The 15,272-nt window shown below is 44.0% G+C and overlaps 1 protein-coding gene across 9 annotated transcripts in view; it reads right to left on the bottom strand.

Annotated features, from left to right (window-relative positions):
- Window positions 1-15,272, bottom strand: part of FAM120B (family with sequence similarity 120 member B) — a 110,818-nt gene that overhangs the window by 94,130 nt on the left and 1,416 nt on the right. For 8 of the 9 annotated variants that reach the window (XR_003206902.2, XM_073894248.1, XM_025866508.2 and 5 more), the window contains exon 2: window positions 4,009-5,751. The exons of the other annotated variant lie outside the window; for it this stretch is intronic. Coding sequence is in view for 7 of the 8 variants with exons in the window: in XM_073894248.1 (XP_073750349.1) it covers window positions 4,009-5,730 (1,722 nt within the window). In the remaining variant the exon portion in view is untranslated. The remainder of the gene's footprint in view (window positions 1-4,008; window positions 5,752-15,272) is intronic. 9 annotated transcript variants of the gene reach the window in all.

Genomic DNA, 15,272 nt, shown 5'->3' with positions numbered 1-15,272 from the left:
CCCCTTTTGATACTGAATCCATCAGAAACATCATAGTTATGTTTTTTATGATCCTTTTGAGGCCAAAATAGCTTCTGACTTATTCTCCTATTCCCTCTTCCATACCTGAGTCTTTTTCATTTCAAGAGAGATGGTATTTTAACAAATCTATCTAGAAAGTTATAATAAATTATATTTGCCCTACCAAGAAATCTTCAATTTTGGCAACTGTACAGAATTTGATGTGTTTTCTGGGTGTATACAGGGTTTTTCGGGTAAGTTCTCTACAATTAGAATTTTAATTCACTAATTGGATCAGAATCATTTAATAAGCACCTTTTACCTCTGCTCTTAACTATAGATCTATATAGCACGCTACACTTGGAAAAACCTTAACATATTCACCTAATCTAAAACTCTAACATAATAATTCAGTTTATCCAACATTATGGAACCAAATAATTTATGCTTAAAATTTAACTGATTTTCCAAAATATTCTGTTATGGAGAAAACATAGATATCTGGCTGTGGTATGTGCCCAGGATAACTGCTGTGCACTACAGCCTTCTACCTAAGGGTTTCTAGGGGACTATGTGGGGTTGAAGTACACACACGTTGGAATTGGGGTTACCTATTTGATAGGGATAGAAGACTCCACTGCAAACAAATTTTAAAGGAAAATGTAAGGGGAACCGAAGGCACTTCACGCAACTGTTTTCAAAGGTATCGTGAAGTCCAATCAATGGGAGAGTCAGAGTGTGGACAACACGTGATCTGTCCTTCCACAATGGCCCAACTTCCCCTACAGGCAGGCCTCCCACCGCTCTCCTCCCCTCTTCCCCATCCAAGGCTCTTCCACTGCCAGACTTCCTGAAGTAGCAAGCACTCCCCAGCTCCAGCCTTTGCCTCCAAGGTACTCCTCAAACCCTGGCCATCTGACCTCCACCAGGCCCCTGTGCGACAGTGGCTCTCAGGCCATGAAACCCTCCTAATAGCCACCTAGCCCCAACTCTACTTTACTCCGCAGCACCTGACGGTCCTCGCTATTGCTCCTCTCATTCTTGAAACCTGCCTCCTTGGGTTTCTGCTGGGGTCACCGCTCCTCATTCCCCTCCCTGTCTGACCAGCCCTCTCCCAGGGCCTGTTTTCAGAAGGCTCAATCTTCTCCTTGGAGGGTTTCCATTTCCACGTCCAGTCGGATGACTTCCAGATGTCTGTCTCCTGCCGAGTAATGGACTTGAGGCCTGTTTTCTAAGCATCAGATGGTCTTCCCTAGCTATCCTCTGTGTCAAACCTTTCCTCGCCCATACTTAAGTCATGGCAACACCCATCCCAGAGCACAGGAGAACCCCTACCTCCACAGCAAGACTTACTTTTCAATGTTTCTTCCTCCCCTTTGCCATTGTCTTAATTCTAGCTCTTTTGTCTTCCACCTTGGTTTCTGCGACAGCCACATTAGTCCATTCTCTGCAGTATAACCAATGTTTCAAAAAACAAATACCTGATCACATCCCTACTTAAAGATATCTAATACCTTCTCAATGTGTATAAAAACTAAGTCCTAAATTCTTTCATGATACACACGCTGCCCTTTGTGGTGTCACCCAATCTGTCAGAACTCTCTGCAGGAAACTGGGTGAGATGACCAGGGTGTCCAGTAAAAGAGCAAAGGCCAAGATTGGGTCCTATTGGTGTGGCGAATGCAAGTCAAGGTTTGTGAAGAGCCCAAGCCCAGAGAGGACATCTGCAAGGCCACACACCAATGGGAAATGGGTGTGAGCTGGGAACCAGAGGGCCAGAGTGGTACTGTGCATGCTGGTGGGTGATGCTGCCTCATGCTCGACTGGAGTCCTGGGCCCGCTGAAAAGCAGGCCCTGCCCTCCTCTAGGCAGTGAGGCACCCTGCATGCTCGCCTTTTGCTCTGCTCTTCCTCCGCCTGTGTGTCTTTCCCTGTCCTGTCCTTCAGGCAAACTGCTGGAGTGGCTCCAAGGTCTACATCATGTGCCACCTTGGAAGCCAGGCATAAGTCTAGGAGCAGGGGGGCTTCCTGATAAATTCCTCCATGCTCATGATTCGAGGCTACCGACCATGACTGTCTCACCCCTCCACGTGCCATCAGGGAACGCAGATGCCATCTCATAAAGGGTCAAACTTGCAGAGGCCTGGGTTCAAACCCGGGCTCTGCCAAGTACTAGCTGTGTGATTGCAGACAATGTCATTTAGCCTTTTCACACCCATGTCCTCATGTGGTGACAGAGGCAAGCACATCTAGGATCAGAACTGTGTGATGATTAAGGGAAATAAGGTGAAGAATACCCTCTGGTCACTAGTGGAGAATCATCTCTGCATGGTCTATATTAAACTAGCATTCCTACATCCAACCTCATAATAAAACCAAATAAATTTAAGCAAAGTTAGATTTAGCTCTTCTCTGTTCATTTTCCTGACTTTGAGTCTGTTCAGGTGATGTCTAGTCCTCTGCTGAGACCTGGCCTCCCCTGCCCCGTCCTTCTTTCCTACTGTCTGACCACACTTCCACCTGGAGCTCTGATTCTGCCCTTCCTCCAATTTTTAACCCACATTCATTTCATTCTATGAAGCACTTAAGGACACTTCCAGGTAGGATAATTTTAACCCCTTAATATTTTTTCACCTGTAACTCTCTTAACGTATGTACCACATCCTACTTAGGACTGTAATTTTTTATGTTAGTAAATTAGCTTATCTGCTACAATGTATGTAATAGAGAAAGAGGGGAGAAACTTTTCAAGACAGGGCCACCCATGTAGTTGTACAGGAAGGAGGGAAGATGTCACTAAAGGAGAGGCCCTAAAGATACAAGAGAAAGGGAATACTGCCTTCAAGACTTCGTGAGCAGCTACTGTGAGACACAGTGGGACAGGCAAAAGGGACTGAGCAGTGAGAAAAACAAACAAGATCCTGCCCTCACAGCACTGTCACAAGCACGAAATCCCAGGGAGGTGTGCACCACAGCAGGTGCCACAGAGTGGATGGCCAGGGGCCATCTCTGAGTGGGTGACCACCCAGCTTTACAGAAAAGACTAGCAAAGGGGCAGGGGAGGTTTCCAGGAGGGCCATGATAGACTAGGGACTGGCCAGCTAGAGAGGTAGTGAGGTGCTGGCAGGCTGTAGTCTACTCAGGGTTACTGTTTCTACTCTTTGAAGAGTTATGAACGCAAATAAAGGGCTTTATTTCTGCATGCAGCATGATAAGTGGATTGGAAGGGGCACAAGTCTATACAGAAGAATTGTTTAAGAGTTACTGGGTAACCCAGAAAAGAGGCACCTTACACTAGGGTGGGAGACTAACTGGACAGGTACAAGTAACAAGACGGGGGGAGAATAGTTATAAAAAACAGGAGAGAGAATTCCCAGGTTTGTAACTTGTGTAGTTGGATGGAAGATGGGGACCCTGTTAGGAACAACAGAAGGTCTGTGGGTAAGAGGTAACACGTGTAACCCACCTAGCACAGAACCTCACACATAATAGGTGGTTCATAAACAGCCCTCCATAAAAACCCTCAAGGACTCTCTGTCACTTTCAGAATTAAGTCCCAACTCCTGGTGGGGCATCTAATAATCTTCACAATCTGGCTACATTCCACGTTTTCCAACCTCTCTCCCTGTTATCTCCCCTCAGACCCCGTACTCCAGCCTACTGTTCTACCTCGTGCCCCAAGGCAACAGATGTTTGTCTATTTGTTATAAATTTCAGCTCCCATGAAGGTCTGGCTCTACTTCTACCTCTTCAGGAACGTTTCTCTGTATTTAACCCACAGTGATCACTCTCCTTCAAATTCCAAGAGCTCTCTTTTACGACAGGCATGCACCCATATCGAGCATACTTTCAATGTGAGCTTCCAATGCGTATGTCATACTTCTCAACTACACTGCTAGGGTCCTGTTGTGTGTCCCCCACAGTGCCTGAACTACAACAAGAAGTCAATAATTGATTGATACATTTTCCCAATCATGACACCCAGATTTGGCTGGGCACATCTACGTACCTTTAAGATTTCGGGGTCTGAAACCATGGTTACTTGTTTGACTTCAGGCTCCATATTCATGAGGTCTTGTTGTTTAACTGCAGGGTCTGTACACATGGGTGCTTCTAGCTCAAATTCAGGATCTGCCCCTAGACGTAACTTCTGCTTGATTTCAGTGTGTGTACACATGGGAACTTCTTGCTTAGATTTAGAGTGAACTCCTTGCTTGGATTCAGGATCTATACACATGGGAACTCCTTGCTTGGTTTCAGGGTCTATACAAATGGGAACTCCTTGCTTGGATTCAGGATCTATACACATGGGAACTCCTTGCTTGGATTCAGGATCTGTACACATGGGAACTCCTTGCTTGGATTCAGGGTCTGTACACATGGGAACTCCTTGCTTGGATTCAGGGTCTGTACACATGGGAACTCCTTGCTTGGATTCCTGATCTATACAAATGGGAACTCCTTGCTTGGATTCAGGGTCTGTACACACGGGAACTCCTTGCTTGGATTCAGGGTCCGTACACACGAGAACTCCTTGCTTGCATTCAGGATCCATACACACGGGAACTCCTTGCTTGGATTCAGGGTCTGTACACATGAGAACTCCTTGCTTGGATTCAGGGTCTGTACACACAGGAACTCCTTGCTTGGATTCAGGGTCTGTACACACGGGAACTCCTTGCTTGGATTCAGGGTCTGTACACATGGGAACTTCTTGCTCAGATTCAGGGTCTGAATTCATGGATACCACCTGCTTGTCCAAAGTTATTAAACCTTTGGGTTTTTGGAAAAACCACGGAGATATCTGTCCTGGCAAAAGATATGATGCCACACCCTTATAAAAAAGAGCTTTGTTTGGTCCCAAAGGTAACATCTCTTCTAGCTTTTTCTCACCCTGATGTAAGCGAAGAACTTTAGATATATGGTCTGCTACAGCTAAGATAATATTACCCTTTTTGTCAAAGTTCTCCTTTACAGAGGTATAGGAAGATAAGCATTTGTACCGAAAGCTTTCAAACATGCCCTCTGGGATTATGTCATTGCCAAGCAGGCAGGCCAGAAGAGGAAGGTCTGCCAGGCTGATATTCAGACTCTCACAGAGCTTCTCTCTACAGAGCATGACAGTACTGAGACTCTCCAGGCAGAGATCGCCAATTGAAAAGTAGGGACAAGTATCATAAATTAAGTAGTCAGTGTCTTCTCCAAGAACCCCCAGACAGTTATTCTGGAGGCCGTAAGACGCCACCTCATAGTCGGCCTCCTGTAAGGAGCACAGGGTTTCCTGACCCAGAGTCTTCAAGGCGAATCGTGTGAAGATGGCCAGCCCCGATGGGATGAAGAACATGTTCCTGCCTGGCTGCTCCTTGTGTGACTTGATGTAATGGAAAACCCTGGAGATCTCCCTGCTGTTCTTGAGTCTTCGTCTCACCCATTCATCTCTCTTACCCTGCTCCACCGTGCCGTCAAAGAAGAACACCAACTTGATGCCAACAGCTGTAAAAGTCTTAACAAAATCCCGCAAAGCAGAAAAGTACTCCCGCCACTGGCCGCCGCAGATCCAAGATTCAGGAGTATACCAGTATCTGAGACAACACATGGCGTCAACCACAATGGTAGGGGTACCTCCAGGGTGCTTGTTTCGGTGGCGTTCTGCCAGTTCTTTGAAATTCACTACTGTACATATATGTGGGCAGGTACTGCCCACAAATCCCTGCAAACCTCTCACACCCATAACTGAACTCCTGGAAAGGATCTGGAAAGGAAAATAAATTAGTAATTATGGCATTACCACTGGATATACACCTTTTAAAGCAAACACAGACAATATTTAATATTCACTCTCTAGTTGCAAAAACACTCTAGTCACTAATAAGATATGGAACATGACATACTGGTTAGGAGCCCAAAGAGCTTTCACTGAAGACAAAGAGGCACTTTACCCAAGCACGAGTCACCAAGCCCACCTTCACGAGGGCCACACAGTGTAGCAACCTGCTAAGATTCGTATGAAGACTCTTATTCAAGGGATTTCTCAACCAAATTAAAAAACAGGACAACAGTTTTCAAAAAAGTATTATTTCCCATCTAGGAACTCAGAAGTTAATTTTGAAAACCTAAAACATATATAGGTACATACAATATCCATGCTTCTCAGAATAATTTTGCTGAGTGAAAAAAGGTAGACCAAACAGGCATACACACAATAGGACCCATTTGTATGAAATTCTAATTCACTGAGAGTGGGGCTGATCGGTAGAACCAGAGAGCAGGCAGCGGTGGTCTGGTGTGAGGCAGGCAGGAGGGATTTATACAATGGAAACTTTCGGGGTGATGGGTATCTTCACTACTTCAATTGCGGTAATGGTTGGACAGGTGAAGACATGTTAACCCTTGTCAAACTATACACTGTAAAAAAGTACAGTTTACTATCTATCAAGTATACCTGAATAAAGGTATCAAAAAGAAAAATACATAAAGATTCACAATGCCCAATTTCTGTAACATCTGAGTTGGTGACTGACTGACTTTGAATGGAAAACTGCCCACTCTGAAATGCAGAAACATGGTAGTTCAAAGAGTTAGAACTCAAAATCTGAAAGAAAAAAAAAAAAAACTAAGCAGAGTACTTTAGATGTCATTGGTCAGAAAAAATTCCATGATGACGTCTTTGATCTTAATGGCCTATGGTTTTCACTTTGGTTTTAAGACTCATCAGGGCTTCATGTCCATTGATAAAAAACAAAAAGTCCTTATTACACAGACAGCTCTAGGAGAACAAACGAAGCCTCTCCAGGCTTGGGGCTAAGGGAGGCAGCCATCAGCTGCTGACACACATCCGTGAATGAGGACTCTGGCCTCACGGTACGTGCGCTTCTCACCAGACAGCACTGGGCACTCAAGACACAACATCTCCAGGCTTTAAAACAACTCTGACAGGCAAAAAGCTGTAAGCTCCATTTCACAAATGAACAAACTGTAAGTAATTTACTACGTTGAGAAAAGGTACCCTTACAGAGGACTATCTTTTAAGAACTTACTGCCTGTTAATGGACACTGGCCCCTTAAAAAAATTTGAAGTTATCTACTTAAAAGCCATTAATATTGAAAATACATAAACATGGAGTGGACATAAATTTCACACATTTATGTTGAACTTTAGAGAAATCTTGCTTGTTATTAAATACAATGCAATACACAAATCCATAGACCCCAAACCACTGTAGAGCTATCACTAGCAAAGGATTTACCTTGGGAACATTACCAAGGTATGAGTTTTTGAAGCAGAAACTGGACTTCATAACATGATTATTTCAACTCTAAGGTAGTTCTACAGTTTGGGCCCCCGGGTATGGATCCTACGTTTACTAAGGTGACGTTGTATTTCTGAAGCCAGTTTTCCTCATGAGATTCCAACATAGTAGTTTGGCACAAGTTTGGAGAGAGAATGGAAGAGCACAAAGAAGGGCGGGTCGAAGTGGATTAAAAAAACAATGCTTAGACTTCACAAACTCTATCTAGGCCATTATTCTATGCCTGGCTTTGAAAAAAGCAGGCTTGCAGGGTGTACTGATGATGAACAGACCAAAGGCAAATATTCCTGATTCGGACTCTTTCTCTATGGTGAGATGAGACTCCACTGCTTTCCCAGGTTCCCCAGTGGGTGCCAAGCATCTGACAGAGCTCACCATCAGCGCCTGGGGATATCCGCCCACCAAGCCCACCAGTGGCCAGTGGGACACCTCCTCGCTAGTTCCTGGCTGGCTACAGACACACGTGAAGATAAAGCTGAAGCAAAATAGGACCTGCCTTCAGTCCCAGCTCCCACACAGACGTGGGTTCCCATTTGTGCAGCAGCTCTGCCACATTTGGGTTGGCTGCCTTCCCTCACCAATAAAAAGGGATTTTTGTTTCAAGCATTTTTCTACTAAAACTGCAAGTGACAACACTGAGTTGCTCAAAACACTCTCCTCTTTATTTTGGGAGAAGTCAAGCTCAGCCTCTGCTTTGATTTTATTCAAATGTTTTTCTCCTTTCCCACCCAGCAGTGAAAAGCACACTATTATAATTAAACATGTACTGGTTTTTCCTCTTTCACACTGCCAATTTCTCACATTTTGAATCACAAATTACTTCAGGAATGCTACGTTACAATGTGCTCTTCTATGGCATTTACAAAAACAAATTTGGATGAGCGAAGACCTGGGAACTTGTGACACTGGATGATGCCTTCCGGTACTGCGGCACTTCGAGGCGTCCAGTGCTCCCGCCACCCACCCCTCAATGCACTCAGTGTGTTGTACAACGAAATGCCTAGAAAAGTAAGTTCTGTGGGTTTTACCTTTCCTGAACAATTTTAAGGTTTTTTTAATATTGCTAAGAGCATATACAGTTAACCCTTGAACAACATGGGTTTGAACTGCATGGGTCCACTTACACGTGGATTTTTTTCAATAAATATAGTACAGTACTGTAAATGCATTATCTCCTTCTTGTGATTTTAATAACATTTTCTTTTCTCTGGCCAATTTTATTGTAGGAATACAGTATATAATACATGTAACACACAAACTGTGTCAATCGACTGTTATCAACAAGGCTTCTCATCAACAGCAGGCTATTAGTTGTTAAGTTTTGAGGGGTCACAAGTTATTTGTGGATTTTTTGCTGTGTGAAGGGGTCGGTGCCCCTAACTTCCACATTGCTGAAGAGTCAACCCCACTGAGGTTTTTCATTCTTTAAAGGTAGTTTTAAAGATCATGGCAAATACGTATGTACACATGTACATATACACACAATTTTCATTAGTTAGATAATTGTTGTTTAGAAAGAAAACAGATGTCTCATTAGGGAGGAGTCTTACTGCCCAAAATGAAATCTGGGAATCACTTCCATTAATGTGGGCCTCCTCAGGGCGAATGACATCACTCTGCCATAGCCCCAATACCCAGCACTGTGTCCAGCATGGCAGGGGCCCAGTAAGTACTTGTGAATGAATGAATAAGTGAAGGCACTGAAGGGCAGGTGTATAAAGAGAAATCAGGAATCAACAAGTTTACAGACTCCAACCGCAGGCAAAGAAAGAGTAGGAATCAAGTAGCTGACAGACTGGTTTGGGAAACAAAGCATTCAGTGCAGGAAAGTCTATGGAGGAGGAGCCAGCAGGCACACAAGCACACAGCTGGAAGGGGCCGCACTCCTAGGAAAAGCTCCCTTCTATACAGCTGGACCAATCCCAAGATCCTGGGTTACCAGAAAAGGGGGAAAGAGAAGTCCAAAAGCTCCCTTATTCACAACCTTTCAACTGACGAACACTTAGAGAGAGGAAGAGTGCTGTGCCTCAGCAGACAGATCAACCTGTCTGCCATGGACAGAAGGAGCCAGAGTACCTCTGGACACAGGGACAAATGGACTCATGGACAGCCCACAGATGGAAGGGGGGGTGCAGAGGGCAGTGTTTGCAAGACAATCGGTAGCAACAGCAGTGACCACCCTAAAGCACACCCAGCATACGACAGTGTTAAAGTGTAATTTTCAAAAGCTAAAACACAACCCATGCACACATAAATTAACGAGGGAGCCACCGAGATGGGGAGGTAGTTCCGAGGGCTTGGAAAAGCTGTAGTTGACTGAAATAAGCTATTTTCAGTTGGAGACGAATCAGGTTGAAGTCCTACAAAGGAATGAAATCAAAACCTTTGGGTTTATTTTTATCAGACAGAAATAATTTGCATCTCTACAAGACAAAAAAATCTACAAATTAGCATGTAACATCAGGGTCTGGGCTCTAATCAAGAGTAACCAGCAAAGTCAGAGAGCTACATTTGGTTGGAAGACAGAACAGCCGTGGGTGACTCTGTTGAACAATGGCCCATGTGACAGTGACAACATAAAAACATGCAGTCCTTTTCCCTGGCTTCATTTACAAGTCTTATTAAATAATGTTTCTTCCACTGGTAACATGCTGGCTGGGCCTGGGCCCTTAGGGAGGGCCTCCTGTGGCTTGATGGTGGAGCATCTGAGGCCTGCTCTTCTTCCCTGCCTCCCCACTAACTCCCCTACAAACAGAACCGTACGGGACCCCTTCACACAGCAAGGCAAGACAAGGGACTAAAAACTCCCAAGAAATGAATGCTTACCCCACACCAGCACATGGGAACATGTTAGCTCAGAGTGTTTCCTGAGTATTTATGAATGCAGAGACCCGGTGAATGAGTAAGCTAAGAGTGGCTGCCACCTGGGTTGGTCTCCATGCCTCAGAGGACCACCACCCAGGGCTCATTAAACTACTGACAAGACGCTCTCCTGGACCAGATTTCAATCAGGGTCCTCTGGGCCCTCCTCTCAACTAGGCCTCAACCTTGAGCTTCCATGTACATTCTGGCTGAATCCAGTTTCAGCACGAGTCCTGCTGAGTTTGTCTGGAGAAAACCCCTACCCTTGATAAGATGGTCACCCTCAAGATCTGATCAAAGGCTTCATCCCCTTGGTTCTCATGGACCCCCTCCCTCTGCTGGCAGGCTACAAATCCCCAGGTGTCAAAGCTGAGCCCTAGTTCTCTCCCCTCATGCAACAGTCTTAAGTTTACTGTTACTGTTTTAGCAAGCGTCAGTATATTTCTTCTTCAACACTGCATCTCTAAGAAGCTTATTCAAATGAGAAATGGAAAGCCTGTAGCTATTATGATGTACATTGTGTGTCTAGGTATAGATGTCCAGACTCAGGATGTTCTGGAGGACCCTCTGGAACACAGTCAGGCCATGGCCACTGATGCCAAGATTCAGAAAACTGGTGCATGGCTGATGTAGACACTCCGTACTTGGTAGGATGACCCCTCTTAGCTGTGTCCTAGGAAGAAGTGACAGAAACTAGGCAGTACAGTACAGTTGATATACGGAAAGGCTCTAGTGAGTTCAAATTCTAACCTCCACCTAATAGCAGTAAAATTTTGAGCAAGTTACTTTATTCTATAAGCTTCATTTTTCATATCTCTAGAGAGGTTTATAAGACCTACTTCATAAACTGTGATGCAATTTCATTTATATTACAAATTTATTCATAAAACATGCCATCAGTTGCCTGAAGTTTAGTAAAATCAGCCCAGCACCAGTCAAAATTCTTAAATTATTTCAAAATTTAAAAAAGCCATACAAGTTTTTATTAGGTTTTACTGTATTTATGATTTTTCAAGCTAGTTTACTTTAGTATCAGGAATGTATTTATTTATAAAAATTTGTCTCTAAAAGTAGCCATGCTCTTTGGAGAAAATTCAGAGACAGCACAAAGGAAAAAAAAGAAACTACTTATAATCTCATCTTCCAAAGAGAACGACAATTTCAGAGTACATATTTCTAATTTTTATTATTCGTTTTTAAAAACTGGGATACTCTTGTCCTTTCTGTAATCTACTTTTGTGTCTTAATTTACCATGAATATATTCCCAAATCACTGTATTAACCTTCTCCTGCAGTGTTATTTTTAATGGATACACAGTGCCGTAAGTGTGTATCACATCTCTGTATATAAATCTTTGAGTACGTCCTGAGCATTTCCTTGGGACAAATCTTAGATATGAAACTGCTGAGTCAAAGTAAGAGCACATGGTGGTCCTTTTTTCTTCAACAGGATGTCATTTGTAGCTGCCATTCATTAATAATACTCAGTTCTCCTCAACAATACCAGGTGATCTTGTTTAAACATGAATCTGGTTTACTCCTTTAGCAAGTACCTTTAGGTCATTCACAAGAGCAGACACTAGCTATGACCAAGACACAGGGCCCTGCACTCACACTCCAGCAGGAAAACATTCAACCCACAATAGTCACTGGGGCAGAGCTGCAGCTGGGGGAGAGGGATGGCAGGGGGGATGCTCAGCAGGGAGACCCAGCCCAGACCCAGGATCCACGATGGCTGTCCTGAGTAAGGGCAGTGGAAGTGAGCCTGACAAAAGGCAGGGGGCACAGGTGCAGCCAGAGCGAGATGATGAGTGGGAGGCAGATGGGAGGCACAAGAGTCACAAGGAATGAGGATTTTTAAAGCCTGTAAGATATCTTTTTTATCAGTAAATGGATGTTTCTAAGGTGCTTACCGTACACCTGTTCTACTAAGTAGTTTAACCTGCAACTTTATTTATATTATAAAAGTGTATTTTATTATAAATGCTTGAGGACAAGCACAGGGGAAAAAAAACCCCACCAACTCTCAGTATGGCTAGAACCCCGATTGAAGGGAAGAGCGAGGAGATGGGGTTGCACCAGGGCCAGACAGTGAAGGGGCCTGCCACCCACTTGTATCTGGACTTCACCCCCGGGGAAAGGAGATACTGGTCAAGGCTCTAAAGCACATACATCTTAGAAACACTGCCCTGACTCTGTGGAGAGAGGATGGAGAGGCGAGACTGGAGATGAATGAGGGGCTCTGGTTGGCACTGCTTGTTCTGCTGCCCAACATCCAAACCTCTGTTTTGGAAGAACCCTAAGGTGGCAGAGTCCTCATTCCTACTGCAAAGACAAAGGAGGTAGAGACCCTCTTCTGGCTCCCACACACCTACCAAAGTCAAGAGTTCTAAATTCCCGTATTTGCTCAGTAAATTGCTCCAGGCCCTGTGCTAACAGCTACGGACACAGCAATAAACCAAAGTCCCTGACTAAGAAATGAGCCCTGAGAATGGGAGTGAACGGCACAGGGTCTGTCCGAAAAGGAAGTCTGGCAGTGTGTCCATGTGTCAAAATGCGAGATATTGTACACTTACTCTACAAGGCGCACGGCAGCCATCTCTAGTCCCACTGGGCCAGGATCAGTTTGTTCAGACTCATGAAAGGCATGCCATGCTGCACCAGCAAAGAAGGCCAAAGAGCTGGTGCTGGGCAGCAGCCAGCAGGGTGTGCTATGTTAGAACACCGGCCTGAGGTCATACACACTAACAATGAAGCCCAGATCTGAACCCACTTGCCTCCAAAGCCCGTGTACCTTTCACTAGGCTCCACCCCCACCTAACTGCCCCATCTGAGCAGTCTGGTTGCTGCTGCCTCCAGTGCTAGAAAGACCACTCACTGCACAACTGTCCAGTGGGTGTCCTTAGTCCAGAGAGCTCTTCTTCCCGAAGGTTCTCCCAGTCGGAAGGGTACTCACAGAATCATCAGGATCGAAGGGGCAATCCAGAACACTGGGCCTTTCCCTAACTCTCCAAAGCTCTACAAAACCCCTTAAAGGACAATGACACATAATGTGAAAACCAGTGTCACTCACTGAACATAGATAAAGATGCATGTAGGCCTGTAAAATTTATGCTTCGTTTATCCAGAATTCAAGGATAAGAATCCACTGTAAATTCATGAGTTAAGGCTAAAACAATTTATTCATAAGAAACTTCTTCAGGCTCTTATTTATTACCTATGGACTCTTTTCTATTCCACTCTAACAAGGAGCTCCTACATCCACAGTAGAGAAAAATATAGAAAGGGCATCTGAGGCAGGCACATGGATACCAACAGCAGTAGGAACTGTTGAGAGCCGACCAGGAGAAAGCAAAAGAACAGGAAAACTAAGATAACCTGACAGACACAAAAACTCCAAACAAATAACAGGGCAACAGCTGTCCGTGCCTCAACAAGTCCCACCCTGTTTACATCACAACATAACAAATTATGTTTAAAATGTTTACTTGAGGTCATTAAAGAAAGTTTATGCTACATCCCGCACATTCTATTAAGAAAGCAGGGAAATAATATATTTTAGAAAGACTGCCATCCTAGATGGGGGATTTTGGTGCTTAATGGGCAAAAACCCAAAACTCACCTATCCAGAAAACTCCGCTGTTTCAAAGAGACTTTTCTCTTATCCTGGTTGGCAGTGGTTTTGTTGTAAGTGACTTTAGAGTAACTTACTACCCTCTGGGCTAAAGCACGAACAGGAACAGCATACTGCTGCACACTCTCTTGGAACTTCCCGTGCATGTGGGACTCTGCAGCTAGACAGGCGTGCTGAAGGATGGATACAATAATTTAGTCTACACTACAGTAAACATTCTATAATAAAAGCAATGGATTCCCACTTATTGAGTAATATTTGTTTATAATGAAAAGGGTGCTCAGGAGCTCGTTTTTTTGGTTGGCAATGGCTCTGATTTACTTTGTGACTGAAGACAAATCATTTAATCTCTTTATAGATCACTGATTCCCTTTTTGGTAAAACTTAAATGATGATCTGCCTCTCAGTTTGGTAGATTTTAAACTACTACTACAAAATCCTTTAAAAATATCTTACTTTACATAAATAACTTAAACCTTAAATAACATGTTTTTAGTCTCTGAAAATTTTTCCAACACAACACCTTACAAAGAAACAGACATCTGAAAGCAAATTAAAATAAATTTATACCTGTTATAAAGCTTTATAAAAATAACTGATGGCATTAGGGTTGCCTCATTTTCAAACTAATAAAAGAAAGCATGCAATGAATTCCTCTGATTTTCTAGTGTACAGCTCTAGCTTCTATGGCGATTAAGAGCTGCTTTTATGACCTCAATTAAGTGGTCTTTTCCCTCTTACCATTAACCTTTTCTTGAAAGAGGTAGGAACCCAGCAGTGAAATAAATCAATACATACACTGTTGCAAAGGTTCTGCCAAATGCACTGAGATGTCAATCTGTGGCATCTCTGTCCCTGAGGGCAAACTAAAGCCAGGTTACAGCAGAAACTTGGTCAGCTCCACTCGTTCCTATTTCCCCTCCAAGCCTCAATAATGAACACACACATGAAGGGGTAGGTCTGAAGAACAAGAGTGCAAATACAAAGACAGCAGGATGAGATAAATGGCCAGTTTCATAGGGATCCAAGTTGTGTAAGGCCTCAAATCTACACATTTGAGATCCTTCTTTTCAAAAAATACAAAATTATGAACAGAAGACCTCTGAGGTCTTTCCCAGTGCCTTGGAAGGGGTTCATGAGAGGGAAGGACCCTGACGCCCGATCTTCATTAGCTTTACAGTAAATCTACCCCATAAATGACACCCAGATTAAGGTTCAAGGATGGGGCAGAACCTCAGAATATGAACACCTACAAGTGCCCTCAGATGTCACCTACTGCTGTCTTGTCCCTTTACAGATGAGAACAGAGCTGGCCAGAAGTGATTAGAGATCTCCGTATGTCTGCAAGATTAGGTAGCTGAAAATGACACGAAGTGAGAAGATGGTCAAGAGATAGTACGTACGGAGAGGTGAGCAGGGAGAGGCCTGGCCCAGCGAAGGTCTTGTCGGCGCTCTCCACGAACACAA

Source organism: Callorhinus ursinus, unplaced genomic scaffold (assembly GCF_003265705.2).
Source record: "Callorhinus ursinus isolate GAN/ISIS: 27379988/994484 unplaced genomic scaffold, GSC_fseal_2.0 scaffold6, whole genome shotgun sequence".
Lineage (NCBI taxonomy): Eukaryota > Metazoa > Chordata > Mammalia > Carnivora > Otariidae > Callorhinus > Callorhinus ursinus.
Note: the sequence above shows the minus strand (reverse complement) of the source record. Positions and strands in the feature narration are given on the sequence as shown.